The sequence below is a fragment of the Hylobates moloch genome, unplaced genomic scaffold (genome assembly GCF_009828535.3).
Source record: "Hylobates moloch isolate HMO894 unplaced genomic scaffold, HMol_V3 SCAFFOLD_16, whole genome shotgun sequence".
Lineage (NCBI taxonomy): Eukaryota > Metazoa > Chordata > Mammalia > Primates > Hylobatidae > Hylobates > Hylobates moloch.
This window is the reverse complement of record NW_026652291.1, coordinates 17,277,222-17,295,467: the sequence shown is the minus strand read 5'-3', so window position 1 is coordinate 17,295,467 and position 18,246 is coordinate 17,277,222. Positions and strand designations below refer to the sequence as shown.

General features: G+C 44.9%; 1 protein-coding gene across 2 annotated transcripts in view; it reads right to left on the bottom strand.

Moving 5' to 3' along the window:
- The window catches only part of KCNK10 (potassium two pore domain channel subfamily K member 10), a 148,389-nt gene that overhangs the window by 67,120 nt on the left and 63,023 nt on the right, over positions 1-18,246 (bottom strand). For both annotated transcript variants that reach the window (XM_032179905.2, XM_032179903.2), the window contains exon 2: positions 14,778-15,127. In XM_032179905.2, coding sequence (XP_032035796.1) covers positions 14,778-15,127 — 350 coding nt within the window. The remainder of the gene's footprint in view (positions 1-14,777; positions 15,128-18,246) is intronic.

Sequence of the window (18,246 nt, the reverse complement as noted above, 5' to 3'; positions counted from 1 at the left end):
GAGGATTGCTTGAACCCAGGAGTTCAAGGCCAACCTGGGCAACATGGCAAAATCCCACCTCTACAAAAAATACAAAAATTAGACAGGTATGGTGGTGCATGCCTATAGTCCTAGCCACTCAGGAGGCTCAGCTGGGAGGATCATTTGAGCCCAAGAGGCAGAGGCTGCAGTAAGCCATGATCGTGCTACTGTACTCCAGCCTCCACAGAGCAAGACTGCCCTTTACAGAACAAGATTCTGTGCCAAAAAAAAAAAAAAATCATTTTCTGTGCCTCCTTAAGAATGAGTCACCAAATCTCCCGTGAGCATAGTTTGATAAGGGGAGAAACAAGGAAGTGGAGACAATGCTAGAAACTTCAGGGAAAGTTCTAGAATACTCCTAAAATTAATCATAGCTGCCAGCACTTGCAATGTGCCAGACTCTGCCTTATTATCCTATTTAGTCCTCACAAAACCTTGTAATCATCGATTCTATTACTAGTCCCATTTCACAAGTGAGACTGCAGAAAACAGAAGTAACTTGTCCATGGTTATAGTAGTTAGGAAGTGTCAGAGCTGAGACTGGTTAAAAGTCCTCTCTTTTAACTCTAGCCTTCTATCTTCCATGGATAGTTCTCTGTTCACCTTCTAAACATTTTTCTAAAGCTCATCTGTCATGTCACCTTATTCCAACTAAAAAAAAAAAAAGGACAACATAGAGAAGTCATAATTTGTATGTCTCATCTCCATTTTTAAAAAAACAAAAGGTTAAACACTCACTTACTCAGGAAAGTTAAGCTGCACCACCAGGCTTTTCATCTCTTCTGCCCATTTCCATAGAGAAGGAAGGAAAAATAAACGTTCTCAATATAAAGTGATAAGCTACTCTTAATTGCAGACCTGAATGATAACCCATGGACATTGGTTTTAGATGGAAAAGGGTGACCCAGCCTCAACACCTTATGTTAAGACGCAAAGCCCTGTCACTCTAAAGGACAACCAGGAGGTAATCATGACTCTCTACGGTTGACTCACAGGTGAATGAAGGTCCTTTTGGGGGTCCCATAGGTTGAGTCAGAGACTCCTGCTCTGTGACTAAGGACCTGAGTGCTTCCTTGTCTTCTAGAACCAATCTAGTAAACAACAGTTACTGGGCTGTAACTATCCACTAGAGTAGAGCATCATGGCTGAAAAGCATGGATTCTAGAGCCAGACTGCCTTGGCTGGATCACAGTTCCACCTCACTTCAGCTTGGGCAAGTTATTTAACTTCTCTGTTCCTCTGTTGCTTACCCCACTTCACAGGATCACTGTAAAATTTAAATGAGTTACTACACATAAAGCATTTAGAGCAGTTCCTGTCCACAGTAAGCACTATGCCAGAATTAGCTAGCGATATAATTAATACTGAACCTCAAGCTCCTTGAGGACAGGGTGGAGGCATCTTGCAATTTTTATTATTTTTTTAATCGTTAGAGCCAAACACAGCACCTGCTTCATGATAGGTACTAAGTAAATATTAGTTATATAAATGAATACATTGTATTGTGATAAGTAATAAGAGCAATTGTAGGAACCAGACACCATCAAAATCTCATTATTCCATAATATATACAGCCACACTCTAAAGGAGAACAAACCCATGCACATTTGTATAAAAATGCAGTCACAGGAGCATTCACTTCTGGGTTTTGGTTTTATTTTTATGGGAGTTTTTTTAGAACATTGAATTCTCGTTTGCAAATTCATTTTCCAGTGGCATGCCAATTTCCATTACCTCTTTAATTTCTGGCTTAAAAGCTTTAGATCTCCTTCACTAAACAGTGATGAAATCAATAACCCCAGGGAGGGAAACAGTAATAATAATGACTCGGAGGCCTGTAGACACAGGCTGGGGGCTGCAGGCCTGATCTTGCACACATTGAAGCATCTTTTGCGTGACCACTTTGCTGGTGAAAGGGCAGCTCTTCTGAATTCAAAGCAACAGCCAGGAGGAGTCACTTCAACTCAGAGTTATGCCCCTGGGCTCAAAGAACCCGAACCTGCACTCTCCAGAGCTCACCTGCTGCCTGAGCTGCTACCTAAACTTCCTGGACAAAGGACTGCTTGAAATAGGGGATGGCCCAGGGCAGACAAACAGAGGGCTGCTCTAGATCTGCACTCTGAAGTCACAACAAGGATTTCCATGAACATCTCAGGTGCTGTGTTTTCCAACACACTGCTTTCCTAAAAATCCTTATGTCCCTAAATATGGAAATACATAAAGCTTTGACGGCTATAGATACCAAGGGAATCTGCTTATGCATAAAGAAGACAAAAAGGTGAGTTCTTGTCTTAGCTGGGTGTGGTGGCACACCCCTGTAGTTCCAGCTTCTCAGGAGGCTGAGACAGGAGAATCACTTGAATACAGGAGGCAGATCCAGAGAAGTACTATTGACAACCAGACCAAAAAGAAAAGACTTGTATAACATAGAAACAAAAGAATTTTTTGCTTTCCTTCTGTGAAAGTTCTAAATGAAGGGCTCTTGGTCTTCAAGACAGATACAAAGGCTGGGCATGGTGGCTCATGCCTGTAATCCCAGCACTTTGGGAGGCCGAGGTGGGCAGATCACAAGGTCAAGAGTTCAAGACCAGCCTGGCCAATATGATGAAACCCCGTCTCTACTAAAAATACAAAAATTAGCTGGGCATGGTGGTGCACGCCTGTAGTCCCAGTTACTAGGGAGGCTGAGGCAGAAGAATCACTTGAACCCAGGAGGTGGAGGTTGCAGTGAGCCGAGATCGTGCCAAGGCACTCCAGCCTGGGAGACAGAGCAAGACTCTGTCTCAAAAAAAAAAAAAAGAACAGACACAAAAAGCACCATTCCTTCATTCCTCAAGCCTTTAGCATCTTCTATTGGCCAGCCACTGTGCCAGGCAGAAGGGATATATTGACAAAAGACATAGATTCAACTTCAAAGAGCTCACAGTCATGGAAAGAGGACAGAGAAAAGTAAAGGTCACCCAAGAGAGTCTAGCGAGTGTAGGGCAAATGGGGCCAAGCAGGACATGACCCAACATAAAGGGCCCATAAAGGCTTCCCCCAAGAGTTGAGTTTTGGCACCACTGAGGACAATTCAGTTCAGAAGTCCAGAGCAAAACACTTAGCAGAGTGCCACAGTTACCACTCCATAAATGTTTAGTTATTGAATTAATGAATGAATAACTTAAAACCCTTTGGGTTTATATGAAGAACCAAAATGGCAATGTACTGATTGACCAGATTATATCACTCTGCTACTGAAAACATAACTGTAAGCTTCACAGTGCTCTTAAGATAAAATTCAGAATCAGCCCCTGCATGGTTTGGCTCCTGCCTGTCTCCAGCCAAATTGCTAAGTTCCCTTTGCTAAATGCCCTTTGGCCACATTTGCACATTTGCTCACTTCTCTCAAGTCCTCAGCCATAGCATGTCGCTTCCTCCCATCCAGGGCCTTGACTCAGCCCTCTCTGCCTGGAATCCTTGTCCTACTAAATCAGTTCTCCTCTTCGGGTGTCCCATAGCTCTAGCTCCCTCTCCTTTGCAACTTTCATCTGGCTTTTAGTTACAATTATTTGTGTAATAACATGCATAAGGTTTGGCTCTCCCACTGTCTATAAGTAGGGTCACTATATATTTTATCTTTCAAACCAAGACACTTTTTTTTAATATAGATGGGGTTTTGCCATGTTGCCCAGGGCTGGTCTCAAACTCCAGAGCTCAAGTGATCCGCCTGCCTCAGCCTCCCAAAGTGCTGAGATTATAGACATGAGCCACCACGCCCAGCCCCAGGACACTTTTGAGAGAGAAAGGGGCACTATTAACAATTACTCCAGAACCACAAAACCTGGGACATTTGGTCATCCTAGCTATAAGCTCCAAGAAGGCAGGGACCATGTCTGTCTTTTATTCACCATTACATCCCAGCATCTAGCACAGTAGGCAATCAACAAGTTTGTTGAATGAAAGAATGAATGAGTGAGTGAGCAAATGAGTAAGTGAGTGAGCAAGTGAGTGACTCGGGTCTTGGCAGAAGGGCAGAGCCACAGCCTTGGGAAATGTTTATGGGTCATGCAAATTACCCAACATCTCCTTGGGTATGGAGAGGACAGTTTGGCAGTTCATAATCTCTAGTCCTCTCATCTGCAGAATAGCAGCTTTGGTTGCCATGACAACATCAAAGGTTCATACCTAGGACCACAGCACAATACCCACTCCTCACATGCCGCCGCCCACATCTTAGACTAAATCCTTCTCCACTAAAGCACGGTGGAGTCAGGCCCAACAAGCACAGCCAATAAAATGAGTCAGTAAGCCAGAGGCCAACACTCTGGCCACCCTAGCCTTGTCATGGAGGCTCTCTGTATGTCAGAAAGGTTACAAATACAGCGAGAGGACAGGAGAGAGAGCTCTGCGTTACAAGGCAAGCACTAACTGTCACAAAGGAGCCTTCTCATCATGTCGTTTGAGTGGGTTTTCCCTTCGTCAGGAGGAATTTGTCTTGACCCAATTATGTACTCTCTAAGCCCACCATGTCAAGCCAAGGAGAGTATGATTAAGAGACCGTGGCCTCTGGAGTCAGAGAGATCTAGCTAGACTCAAGTCCTGCTTTGGTCACTAGCTAGATGCAAGAACTTTACCCTCTGTAAAATGGGGCAGCAACAGTGGCCGCCTCTTGGTGCAATGGAGAGAGGCAAATGAAGCTAAGTAATATATGTAAACCCTCTAGCACCCAGCCAGCACAGAATTAGTGCCTAATAAATGATGCTAACTGGGAAGAGTCAGGGGAGCAGGGGATAGGGAAGGATTTGTTAAAGGGGACATAATTACAGCAAGATAACAGGAATAAATTCTAGTGTTCTATACCACTGCAGGATGACTACAGTTAACAATAACCTAGTATATAGTTTCTAGAAGGAGGATATTGTACGTTCCCAACACAAAGAAATGATAAATGTTTGAGATGATGAATATGCTAATTTCCCTGATCTGATCATCATACATTGTAGGTATGGCAACATCACGATGTACCTCATAAATACATACAATATTATAGGTCATTTTTAATTTTTTAATGAAAAAAATAATAAATCGTGCCAAATAATACCATCAAACACAGTACTGAGCAAAGTATCTGAAACTCTATTTGGAAAGAATTTTAAAAAAAAATGCTTAGCCGGCACAGTGGCTCACACCTGTAATCCCAAAACTTCGGGAGGCTGAGGTGGCAGATCACCTGAGGTCAGGAGTTTGAGACCAGCCTGGCCAACCTGGTGACACCCTGTCTATACTAAAAATACAAAAATTAGCTGGGGTGGTGAAGCAGCCTGTAATCCTAGCTACTCGGGAGGCTGAGGCAGGAGAATCACTTGAATCTGGGAGGCAGAGGTTGCAGTGAGCTGAGATCTCACCATTGCACTCCAGTCTGGGTAACAGAGTGAGACGCCATCTTGGGGGCAGAGGGGGGAATCCCATAGATGTCATAAAGTGAAAACCAATGGTAAAGTTTCTGTTCACCAACAGAAAGAGTCACTGGACCAGTCAGGGTGGGGGGGAGAGATATAGAGAGACAAAGCAGTTGGGAAGAGATTCCCCAAAAGGCTCATGCTCCAGGCAGTTCCAGACCTAGCCCCGGCCAGGCAGATGAAGGCCCCAGGACTTTCTTCAGACAGAAAAACTATCATGAACAGACAGTGACCATTTCATATTAGAGAGACCCCTCTTGCTGGAGGCAAGGACTGAAGTGAGCCAAGGAAGAAGCCAGCCTTCCAGGGAGTGAGATAACCTGCTCACTCTGAGGGGATTAGACCAATCTGTCCCCAGAAACGTTCTCCAGAGACAGAGGAATAGACCCCTGTCGTTTGCTTTACGGCAAGGCACTCAGAATGAAAAATCCCATGTCCTTCCCGATGGGCGCCTCATCCAACCCTAAACCCACTCCCGTGAAATGCTACTCCCTTCAGCGAGGCTATGACCAGAAGAAATGGCAGCCATGGGACCACTCGAGCTCCCCTGAAGACACTCGAACTCTTAAAACATCTGGGAAACATCAGAATTCATACCCTGAAAAAAGACTGCTGCAAATGATCATCCCTGCAAACCGAAGCATTCATCCTTCACTTCCCCGTCAGTCAGTGAAGGCTCCTCATGATTTTATTATTTGAGGATCACAAAAGAGGAATATTTTATGGCTTTCTCCAAGACTAGTCAGTATAGAAGCTTCTAAGACAATTGCACTAGGAACAGGGAGATAAGCAATTGCAGCATGTGAGGACGTCAAAGATAAAGGCTTTCTTGGGACAGACTGACCGCCAAATCAAGTTCATGGAAACCTCAACTTCAGAAATACATTTAATTTACTTTATTCTACTGCCAAAGAAATGCAAGTACTCCAGGTATAATTATCTTTGTCTACTCAGTTCGCTTGAGAGAAGAAAGACGGGTGGGGGAAGGAGATAGCGTTTCCTGAAGGCCAGTGACATGCCAGGCACTCTGCTAGGTTCACTCACTCCCCACAATCATCCGAATGAGGACTGTGATCCCTTTAATATGAGGAGGAGCCTTAGGTTTAGCGGCATTAAGGGACCAAGTCTATCTGATATAATGTCCATGATCATTCCCCTTCTAAGACACCCTTTCTTTGAAAATATAATATTCCCCACGTGGAGTGCTATAGCACCATGTAAGACAGCCCAGTTTTCTTGAATCACATTTCCTTCTCCCTCCAGCCTTTTCCTTGGAGTAAAAGCTTTACAAAGAGGTCTACATGTTAGTGAGGGGATACTCACCATTGATGCAAGTGAGCAGTATGGCACAAGGGTTCAGTTGTGTGGGCTCTGGAGTCTGGCTTCCCAGGGCTCAAATCCAAGTTTAATCACTTTTTGGCTGTCTGGACTTGGACAAGTTATTTAACTTCTTGGGATTTATTTGCTCATCCATAAAATGAGATGATGATGATTGAACCTACTACGGACTGGGCATGGTGCCTCAAACCTGTAATATCAGCACTTTGGGAGGCCGAGGTGGGAGGATTGCTTGAGGCCAGGAGTTTCAGACCAGCCCAAGCAACACAGTGAGACCCTGTCTCTACCAAAAAAAAAAAATTAAAAATTAGCTGGGTCTGGTGGTATCCACCTGTAGTCCTACGAACAGACAGTGTCCATTTCATGGTGGAGAGGCCTCTGAGGACTTCAGTAACTTGCTGGAGGCAAGGACTGAAGAAAGGCAGGGAAGAAGCCAGCCTTCCAGGGAGTGAGACAACCTGCTCACTCTGAGGGGATTGGACCAACCTACCCCCAGATATGTTCTGAGGAGGCTGAGGCAGGAGAATTGCTTGAGCCTAGGAGTTCCAGGCTACAGTGAACCATGATTGCACCACTGCACTCCAGTGTGGGTGACACAGCAAGATGCTGTTTTTAAAAAAAAGGAATAAAAAAGTACCTACTTTGTAGGCTTCTTGCAAGAGTTAAATGAGCTAGAGGATTCAAGCACTTAGAACAGAGTCTAGAGGAAAGTAAACAGTCAGTAAGTGGTAGCTATATTTTATTGTTACACCAGCTCTGCAGGAAGCTACCCATTTACAATCGTCTGCACACTCCCTCACATCTCAGGGGTAAGATTCTAGAGATAGATGCATCTTTTGTGTCCTCTATGAGCTGAACTGCTGAGCCTCAGCTCAGGTTAAGCGGCTTGCCCTAGGACATCAAACTCGGTCCTAGTGGAATTCGGATTAGCGTCATTGTCTCTTTGTTCAGAAGGGTCCTTATTAAAGGGGCCTGGCCCTTCCTCTAGAAGATCCACACACCTCATTAGGGTTCAATTGCAGTCAGGCGTTGGGGATATAAGCCCTTTCACTCGGCCACACCTTGGAATCTATGGTCACTCCACTGGTCAGGTGACCTGCTGCTTTGAGGCCTCCTGAGCCCACTGGGTCCCTCAGGTTCTCTGAAACTGTGTCTCAAACCAATCAGAGAAGCAGGAGAGAGAGAGATCAGTGGAGCCGGCCCTAGTGTCTACTTAATAAATGTGAGACTGACAGTCTCCAGTAAGATGAAGGATAAAGATGACATTCTAGATGCCCACAGTAAACCCTCTCAATAAAATGGAAACTTGCTGTGCCAATTCCCTCTGCTCAAGCCACAAAGACAGAGCATCATGGTGTGAGCAGCCCAGCCTAGCACTCGGGGAGTGACTTCTGTGATGGGCACTCTGCACTTGAACAGTAGAAATAAAATTTGTCTATGAGAAAATGCAGGGTTTGAAGCCCAAGGGGCATTTCAGACACCTTCTTCTCTTTTCCCTCAGCAGAACTCCACAATGCGCATCATTTAGGATTTTTCTGGTTTCTTTTTTTCTTCCTTCCCTAACAAATAAGCAGCAGCAATAACAAGAGTTCAGAGTTACTGAGCTTCTTTTGTTTAATCCTCAGACCACCATAGTGTCTAACACGTAGACACTATGATCGCAATCTGCATTTCACAGAAGAGCAGTGGAGGCCAGGGGCAACATGATATTTGCCCAATTCACTCAGCTCATTAAGTGGTATAGGATTTAACGTGGGGAGATTAACCCCAGAGTCTTGGGGGCTACAGGCCATGCAGGGATATGCAGCACATAGCAGAAATCTTTGCTGAGTGAGGTTTGAGTAATTTTCAAGTTTTCTTTGTCAACTCTCTTAAATATAGCCTTTTCTCTATCTCTCAGCATCCCTCACCTGTGATGTTGCAACATTCTAACTGGTCTTCCTTCTTCCCGTTTCTCCTTCCTCCAACCCAACTTCCCCACTGCTAAAAGGTTTTTTCAGCAGCCAATTTCCATCTTCCAAGCCTCGCTTAAAGCTTTCAGTGACTCGACATTCCACACAACATAAAGGTCCTCTAAGCACCTCCTCAGTCCAGCTCCCACGACCCCCTTCCCAGCCTCATTTCCACATACTCTCATACTTCTCAGTTCAAGCCATTCTGACCACTTTCAGTGCCTCAAATCTGGAACTGATTAGTATAACGTTCTTGTCACCACAAACTTGTTAGCATTTTCCCATGGGCCACATGCCAGCCATTGGGATACCCTCCAACCACGGCCTACCCAATGAATCCCTCCCAGATATCGCGTTTCTGTTCCAGTGCATGGTGGTTCAGAGCCTGGGATATGTGGTCAGACTGCCTGGCAGTAAACCCTAGATCCTCCATTTCTAACCAGGTGACCTTAAGCCATCATTTCAGCTCCTGCTGCCTCATTTCCTCGTCTGTATGTGGGCACCAAAGACTATCCTCATAGAATAGCTGTGGGGACTGAAGGAGATAAATAACCACAAAATATTCTCTGAGCTCTATTTGCCTCACTAGGGCTCCATTTTTTGGACATCTTTCAGATAGCTCTATTCCAACAGATTGTAATTATTGGCTTACATGCCTCTTCCTCCAGTGCTTCTCAACCTATTAGCATGTTGAACTGGATAATTCTTTGTGGGAGGGAGATCTATGCTGTGCATTGTAGGATGTCTAGCAGCAACCCTGGCCTCTATCCACTAGATGTCTAGAGCACCTTCCCAGCTGTAACAACCAAAAATGTCTCCAGACATTGCCAAATGCCCCCTAGAGGCAACCATCCCCTCCCCGGTGACCCCACCCCAGCCCATTAAGAACCACTACTTGAAACTCTGAGCTCCCTGAATAATACTAAGAACAGTAGCAGCAATAGAAGCAGCAATAATAATCCTTTTGTGAGCACTTACCATGTGCCAAGCACAGTTCAAAGCCTTTCTCATGAATTACTGCATTTAATCCTCTCAACACCGTGAGGCCACATTCTATTGATGAAGAAACAAGAGGTAAGTAACTTGCTTATGGTGTGTCTTTTTGTTTTTGTTTTTGTTTTTGTTTTTCGAGATGGAGTCTCACTCTCTTGCCCAGGCTGGAGTGCAATGGCACCATCTCAGCTCACTGTAACCTCCGCCTCCCAGGTTCAAGCGATTCTCCTGCCTCAGCCTCCTGAGTAGCTGGGATTACAGGCACCTGCCACCACGCCCAGCTAATTTTTGTATTTTTAGTAGAGACAGGGTTTCACCATGTTGGTCAGGCTGGTCTCAAACTCCTGACGTCGTGATCCACTCGCCTCGGACTCCCACAGTGGTGGGATTACAGGCATGAGCCACCAAGCCCAGCCGCGTCTTCTTTCTCTCCCCAACACCTGGCATGTTACCTGATATGGCAGGAGTTCAGCAGCAATTCTGAGGATGAGTGGATGGATGGATAGATGAATGAATGACTAAATGAATCGATGAGAATGTCCCCTTCATAACAGCTACCCATCTTTCTTCACCTTTAGGGATAGTGGCCCATCACTCTCCTCTGGAGTCCCACGGTACCCCATAAAGTGGTCTTACTTGTTGGAAAATCCCTCCCCACTATGGCTGTAAGAGCTACGGCTCTTCTAGGCTATCCAGGCATTTTGAGGGCATCATGCTTCTCTGGATACTCTATTTTGGTTATTAATAATATGAAGCACATATTCCAGCTTGGCTTTATGAGGGGTTCACTCAATCCAGCCAAGAAACATGATGAAATAAACACTTTCCATCTACTTTCTACTCACCAGTCACTCCTTTCAGACTTGGGTGAGATACAATAGCACTATCTTTCCAGCTTAAAACACAGCACACTGAAAACCCTTCCAGATGTGAAGACAGACTATTTTTAAATACTGTGTTTCTTGTGATCGCTATATGCAGTGATGCTCAGAGGCATAAAGTGTGAGAAAGCTCCCTGGTCTGTAAGAGTGGACACTTTCATCCTTGTGAAGGTATCAGTGAACTGAAGGGCAAAACGTAATGATTTGGTGCAATGATTTGACACAGATTCGGCAGTTAAACCTGCTTAACTTACATTGTGACAAAGACTGTAGATAAACACAAGGATGAATCTGTAAGTCATAGTAGATGGAGATCTAAAAGCATCCCAGGTCCAGGACTGATGCTCATGTTTATAGGGAGAAGAAACAGAAATGCTTCCTGTTAGGCAGCCAGGAACTCTAATGATTTATTTATTGAGACAATGTCTCACTCTGTTTCCCAGGCTGGAGTACTGTGGCACAATCATGGCTCACTGCAGCCTCAACTTCCCGGGATCAGGTGATCCTCCCACCTCAGCCTCCCAAGTAGCTGGCACTACAGGCGTGTGCCACCACACCCATCTAATTTTTGTATTTTTTTGTACAAAAGGGTTTTGCCATGTTGTCCAGGCTGGTCTCGAACTGCTGGGCTCAAGCAATCCATCCGCTTTGGCCTCCCAAACTGCTGGGATTACCAGCATGAACCACCACACCTGGCCATCTAATGTTTTTTGACTGCTAAAATTCTGGAAAGTGCCTGATATGGTTTGGATTTTTGTCCCTGCCCAAATCTCATGTTGAATTGTAATCCCCAGTGTTGGAGGAGGGGCATGGTGGGGGCAGATTTCCCTCTTCTGTTCTTGTGATAGTGAGTGAGTTCTCATGAAATCTGTTTGTCTGGTTTTTTGTTTTAGTTTATGTTTTTGTTTTTGTTTTGAGACAGAGTCATGCTCTGTCACCTAGGCTGGAGTGCAGTGGCTTGATCTCGGCTCACTGCAACCTCTGCCTCCTGGGTTCAAGCGATTCTCCTGCCTTAGCCTACTGAGTAGCTGGGACCACAGGTGCACACCACCATGCTTGGCTAATTTTTGTATTTTTAGTAGAGACGGGGTTTCACCATGTTGGCCAGGTTGGTCTCGAACTCCTGATTTCAGGTCATCCGCCCACCTTGGCCTCCCAAAGTGCTGGGATTACAGGTGTGAGCCACCGTGCCAGGCCAAGATATGGTTGTTTAAAAGTGTGTAGCATCCCTCCCTTTGCTCTCTCTTCCTCCTGCTCCAGCCATATAGGACATGCCTGCTTCCCCTTCGTCTTCTGCCACGATTCTAAGTTTCCTGAAGCCTCCCAAGCCATGCTTCCTGTACAGCCTGCGGAACTGTGAATCAATTAAACCTCTTTTCTTTAAAAATTGCTCAGTCTCAGGTAGTTCTTTATAGCGAGAATGGACTAATACCGCATTCAACATAAAGCACAAGTTTAAAAGAGACTGGAGCTTATTATAAACCAAGATCTACTTAAAGGGCCTGTAGACTATTTGGATGAGAGAGTGTACAGTCAGTCCAACCTTGTGCTGACTACCAGCTCTACCACTTTGGTGGCTGGAAAGTTACTCACCTCTTTAAGGAAACTGATGTTTCCTCACCTGTAAAATGGGAATCATGATATGAACTTAGAGTGTTGTTGACAAGATTAAATGAGATAATGGGTATATGATGCCCAGCTCATAACAGGTGCCTAATAAAGAGCAGCTTTTTAAATTGTTATAAAATTATCTTAAATGTACACACATGTATGTATGTGCAAACACATTCACACAAACACACACATACACACACATATCTCATTTCACAGAGAAATCTTTGAGGTCAAAACAGGACGCCAGTCTTAATGGCAGCATCGGAATTAAGACCTCCACGGTCCCCGACCCTGTCCTTCATTCAGGTCTCTGAGCTCTCTCATAAAGAAGAGGGTTAAAGAATGGGCAATACAGAAATGCTGAATTAATCAACAAATGCATGGATAAGCTCAGATAGCTTGTGACATCACTGGTGTTCTACAATTTGCTTTGATATCTTGCTCTAAAAACATTTATCTAATGGGCAATAATTAGAGGCAAAGCATAAGTCACATATGGAGATAAAGATAAGACAACACATTCCTTTTCTTCAAGATCTTACTGCCTAACGAAGGAAAATTCAAGCATGATACTAGATTCACTTCAGAACACCTATCAGGTTATTATTACGTGTCTTACAACTAATTAAAAAGGATCCTACCTCATATCACAACAATGTGTATAAATGTAATTATACTGCTACTTAAAACTACTCCAGAATTGTTTCTTCCATTCTCTATAGCATGCTAGGCTTTAAATCTGGCACTGATTAATACAAAAATCTCATCACCACAAATGTGTTAGCATTTTCCCATGAAAGAAGAAAAGGCATGAGCATGGTGACTCACACCTGTAATCCCAGCACTTTAGGAGGCCAAGGCGGGCGGATTGCTTGAGCCTAGGAATTCAAGACCAGCCTGGGCAACATGGTGAAAACCTGTCTCTACAAAAAAATACAAAAAGTAGCCAGGCATGGTGGCACATGCCTGTAGTCCCAGCTACTCAGGAGACTGAGGCAGAAGGATCAGTTGAGACCTCGATCAGGAAGTTGAACCTGCAATGAGCCATGATCACACCACTGCACTCCAGCCTAAGTGACAGAATGAGACCCTGTCTCAAAAAAGAAAAAGAAAAAAAAAGACAAAGCCATTTGGAGAACTGACTTCCTATGAAACAGTTATATGAAATGCTGCCCTTGGATTTTTAACATTTTATTTTTTTGAGAAGAATTATAGGGCATAGTTATGAACTCATATTTATTCCCAGGAAGGGAAGAATTTGTATTTCTATTTATTTAAGAGTCAAGTCATTATTAAAACTAACTGACAAGAATACGATTGCTATGAAAGTGCCAGATCATAAGCAGCATCGGAATTCCCCTACTCTATTGGTATGGTAGGAAATAAATAAATAATAAAACAGCGCAGACTGGTAAATCCTACACTATCTTGGATTGTTGCAGCCATTAGAATTTAATGTGCATCATCCCAGAGCCAGAAGGAATTGTAAAAGCTGTCTTTTCCATCCCTCCACCTTCCAAACTTTAGAGCCCCCAGAAAGATGAGACTCTCCCTCACCTCCATAAATGTCATCGCCTTCCACCAAAACCCACTCTTTGTAGTTCAGGAGGGTGTCCGGGATAAAAAGTGGAACTTCAGCCTCAGAGGCAGCCTTCCTCCTTCACGTCCAAGGTGAAGCCCTCCAATGGGGCTCTCCACCATTTCCCTTTCTTCCTCATGGGAACTGCTTTTCTCTCTGGCTTCCCAGACTTCTCAACCCTCCTGATCCAGTCCCTCGCACCACAGCCGCGTAGATGACTCTCTGGCTTTCTATAGCTCCTCACCGCCACAGTCCACCCCTGCCAAGTCCACATCTGTTGCCCAGAATTGTTGCCTTACTTCTTTAAGCTGCAGTTCAAGTTCTCTGCTTCCATTTTCCTATGAATCTTCTTTCCTTAATATCCAGGGTATGTAAAGGCCTTAGTACATACCTGATACACAGTAAGTATTCAAAAACAGCAAACCTGATGATTACTACTACTGTGATCCATATTATTTCATCCCCATAAATCCACTATAACAGCTGTTTCAGGCCGCCGACAGCCTCTTCACCCACACACCTGGTGGCCTCTTCTCTACCTCAACCTCATGGACCTTGGACAGGTTAATATATCCCTGCTTATTCTAAATCTGCATATTTAAAATTCTTTCTTTCTTTGGGTTCTATCCCAGCATTCCACAGAGAGTTCAGAATCAAGGAGCTAATCAGCACACATAGGTGGACTTGAACTTGAAAATCCAAAGTCCATTGGCCTGCTGCCGCCTCTGACCACTCGTCCAAAACCAGATGCAGAACATAGACCCTCCTTCCCCCACACTGTCACATGCCTCACTATCGCTTCTTGGAGGTCTCAGCTTATATGTCACCTCCCTGGAGAGAACTTCCCTGACCACCAAGAGCCTCTCAACTGAAGGCAAGACTAGAGACCCAGAAAGATAAAACCAACACTGCCATCCACCCCACCAGTTGGCCTAAGATGGACTCACTCCCTGCTCACCTGGATCAACGTCTCCAGCTCCTGGGGGCTCACACAGACATGATCCCGCAGGAATTCCGCCTTCTCCAAGGCGATGGTATTCTTCTGGCTGCTCTCAAAGGGCTGCTCCAATGCCCGGAAGACAAGACCGCCAGTGACAAGGTAGACCACCACAACCACAAAGATGGCAACCACCGTCTTCCACTTCATGACGGTCTGCAAGCCCCCCTGGGAGGTGCCTTCCATCCTGGCTACGACTGTGGCTCGGGAGGAAATGGACAGGCGCGGAGTTGGAGTCGGAGCCGGAGCCGGGGGTTGCCCGTTAGTGGCGCTCTTGGGCTGGCACACCGGTGCTGCTGCGGGAACGGCCACTGAGGAGTCAGGGTAGGGGACAAAGAAGAAGAGAGTTTGTTTATAAATAAATACAAAACGTGTCAGAAACAAAGCACAGATGTCTTCTTTGAGCCAGATTTCAAATGTGAGGATGAAATGCTGGTTCACCAAGCCTGCAGTTAGGGAATTTGATCAGTTGCTAGGTACCCATTTGAGTTCTAAAAAATAAGCACCAGGAGTCCCAGTTTAAAAAATAAAAAAAAAGTATAAACTGAGTTTGAAATGCTTACATTTTTCTACGAGGGTCTAAATTGAAAGCTATCTCTCTACCATTTATAATTCACCTCCTCCCTTAGCTTCCTTGTTGAAACAATGTGTAAGGAACACAACAAATCACCAGATTTAAAAACAAACATGTTGTTGAACTTGGAGAGGAAGTAAATAGGAGAGGGATAACCAACTACTCTATCCAAGCACCAAGGGCTGGTGATACCAAAAGCAGAGAAGAGATGAACGTCTAGAGACTTAAAAAGTCCTCTTGTCACAAAACAAAGGAAGAAAGGATGAGCTTGTTATACCTTAATAGAAGATGTGACTTAGGCATAACCACTCCTGATCTACTAGTAATAGAATTTTTCTTCTATTGTTTTCCAATAAGATGTCATTGGAAAAAAACTGTTTCCTGGTTTTCGAAGCACATAGAATTCTCTAAGGTCCCTGTTCTCTGTAGGGCAATTTCATTACTTTGGAAATAAGTAGGTTCAGCTGGAGGCTTTTCTGCGATGGCAGGAAGTTTGGGGTTGTGATGCACACACAATGCTATCATGCATCACAGAAATGTCTTGTGCAACAATGAACGGCCATTGCACTTAAGTTTTGTTCTCCCTTTATTATTCCAACTCTTATTATAGTCTCTGTCATGGTGCAGGCTGGCTGTTGTGTAAAGAAGGTATTAGTAGATGATAAACCTAATTACCTAAGTGGGGTAAACAGTTCCACTCCAGCGGGGAGTTAAACTGCTCAATCACTGTTGGAAAAGTCAAACAGCAGGCTATGTCACTCCCTGTTGAAAACACCTGGCTGTAGAGGTGGTGGCTTAGAAGAATCTAAGTTTGTAAACATCCGCCTCTCCTCCTAGGCCCTCGGAATCAGTTTCTCTCTTTGGAAACCGAGCTGAACGTCAGTCTTTTAATGGAATATTATCCAATCCAATAAAATCACTCCACATTAAATTTCCCTCAGATTTATGCAAGCGCAAAATTGGCTGGAATCTTGATTGAAAGATCTGTATGTTAGAATCAGCAATCTGGGCATTATGTTCTTGCTAACCTTTTCCTAAAGACGCTGCATTCACTTTCCCCCTTGCTCCTATTGATGCCAAGAAGGTAAGCCTTGCCTAAGGTGGCTTTCTTTTACCACTGCCCACATCTCCCATTCATTCAGCCTCGTCACCGTATTTCATCCCTTGGGCCTTCCCCTACCCCTGTGGCCAGCAGCCTCATCCAGCCCACCGTCACATCTTGCTAGGACCAGACCAGCAGCCTCCCAAGGGGCCTCCCTGCTTCCATGTGTATCCTGCTTCTGACCCAGAAAACTCAGATTAAATATCACTTCTGGGAGCACCTTCTCTCCTCCGACCTTGGATGCAGGTACAATAATGGCCCACAAAGAGGTCCACATCCTAATCCCCAAGACATATATGAATGTTATCTTACATGGCAAAAGGGACTTTGCAGATGTGATTAAGAATGTTGAGATGGGGGATGATCTTGGATTATATGGTTGGGCTCAATATAATGCAAGAGTTCTTATAAGAAGGAAGCAGGAGGGCCAGAGAGAGAAGGGATGTGAGGACAGATACACAGGTTGGAGTGATGCAGCCATGAGCCCAGGAATGTGGTCCCTCTAGAAGCTGGAAAAGGCAAAGGAAGGATCCTCCCCTAGAGCCTCCCGAAGGAACCTATGCTGCTTACCCTTTGATTTTGGCCAAGTGAGGCTGATTTTGAACTTCTGACTTCCAGAACCATACAATAATAAACTAGTGTTGCTTTAAGCCACTACATGTGTGGCAATTTGCTACGGAAGCCCCAGGAAATGAATCTGCCCTCCATTAGTTCAGGTTTCCTGATATGGTTTGGCTGTGTCCCCACCCAAATCTCACCTTAAATTGTATTCCCATAATCCTTACATCTTGGGGGAGTGACCCAGTGGGAGGTAATTGAAGCATGGGGGCGGGTTTTTCCCCGTGCTGTTCTCGTGATCGTGAATAAGTCTCACAAGATCTGATGGTTTTATAAAGGTGAGTTCCCTTGCACATGCTCTCTTACCTGCTGCCATGTAAGATGCGACTTTGCTCCTCATTTACCCTCCACCATGATTGTGAGGCCTCCCCAGCCATATGGAACTGTGAGTCCCTTAAACTTCTTTCCTTTATAAATTACCCAGTCTTGGGTATGTCTTTATTAGCAGCCGGAAAACAGACTAATACATCTCCCTTGCCCAGCACTCAAACAGACTAATACATCCCCCTTGCCCAGCACTCAAACAGACTAATACATCTCCCTTGCCCAGCACTCAAACGGACTAATACATCTCCCTTGCCCAGCACTCACTGTGCGGTGCTGCTGATACGGCCTGCGCCCTTGTCCAGCACTCCCATTAGATTGAAAGCTCCATGTGGGCAGGCACCCTGTCTACCCCTCACCTCTGCACCCCTAGTGTTCTGCACAGTACCTGGCACATGGTGGGTAGACAATCAATGATTGTGGAATAAGTGAATGAAGGGTAGAAGGAATGCTGGCACATTCAAACCACGCAGACAACGTGGATGAGCAGCGTCAAATGGCAAACAGTTTGGCACTCCAGCAATACTGAAAGCAGGTCCTCAAACACAGCAGTGCTCTGTTCACACCTCCACACCTTTGCAGGTGTTGTCCTCTCAGCCAGTAACCCCTTCCCCACCCTTATCTGCCTGGGAAACTCCCATTCTCTTTAGTCTCAGCCAAAAGCCACCTCCTCTATGAAGTTGTCCTGGGCTCTTCCAGGCAGGCCCAGTGTGCCGATCTTCCTCGCTAGCCTACCAACTTCTTGGAGTCAGAAAGTTCATCAAATTTTTGTATAAGGTGTAAGGAAGGGATCTAGTTGCAGCTTTCTACAT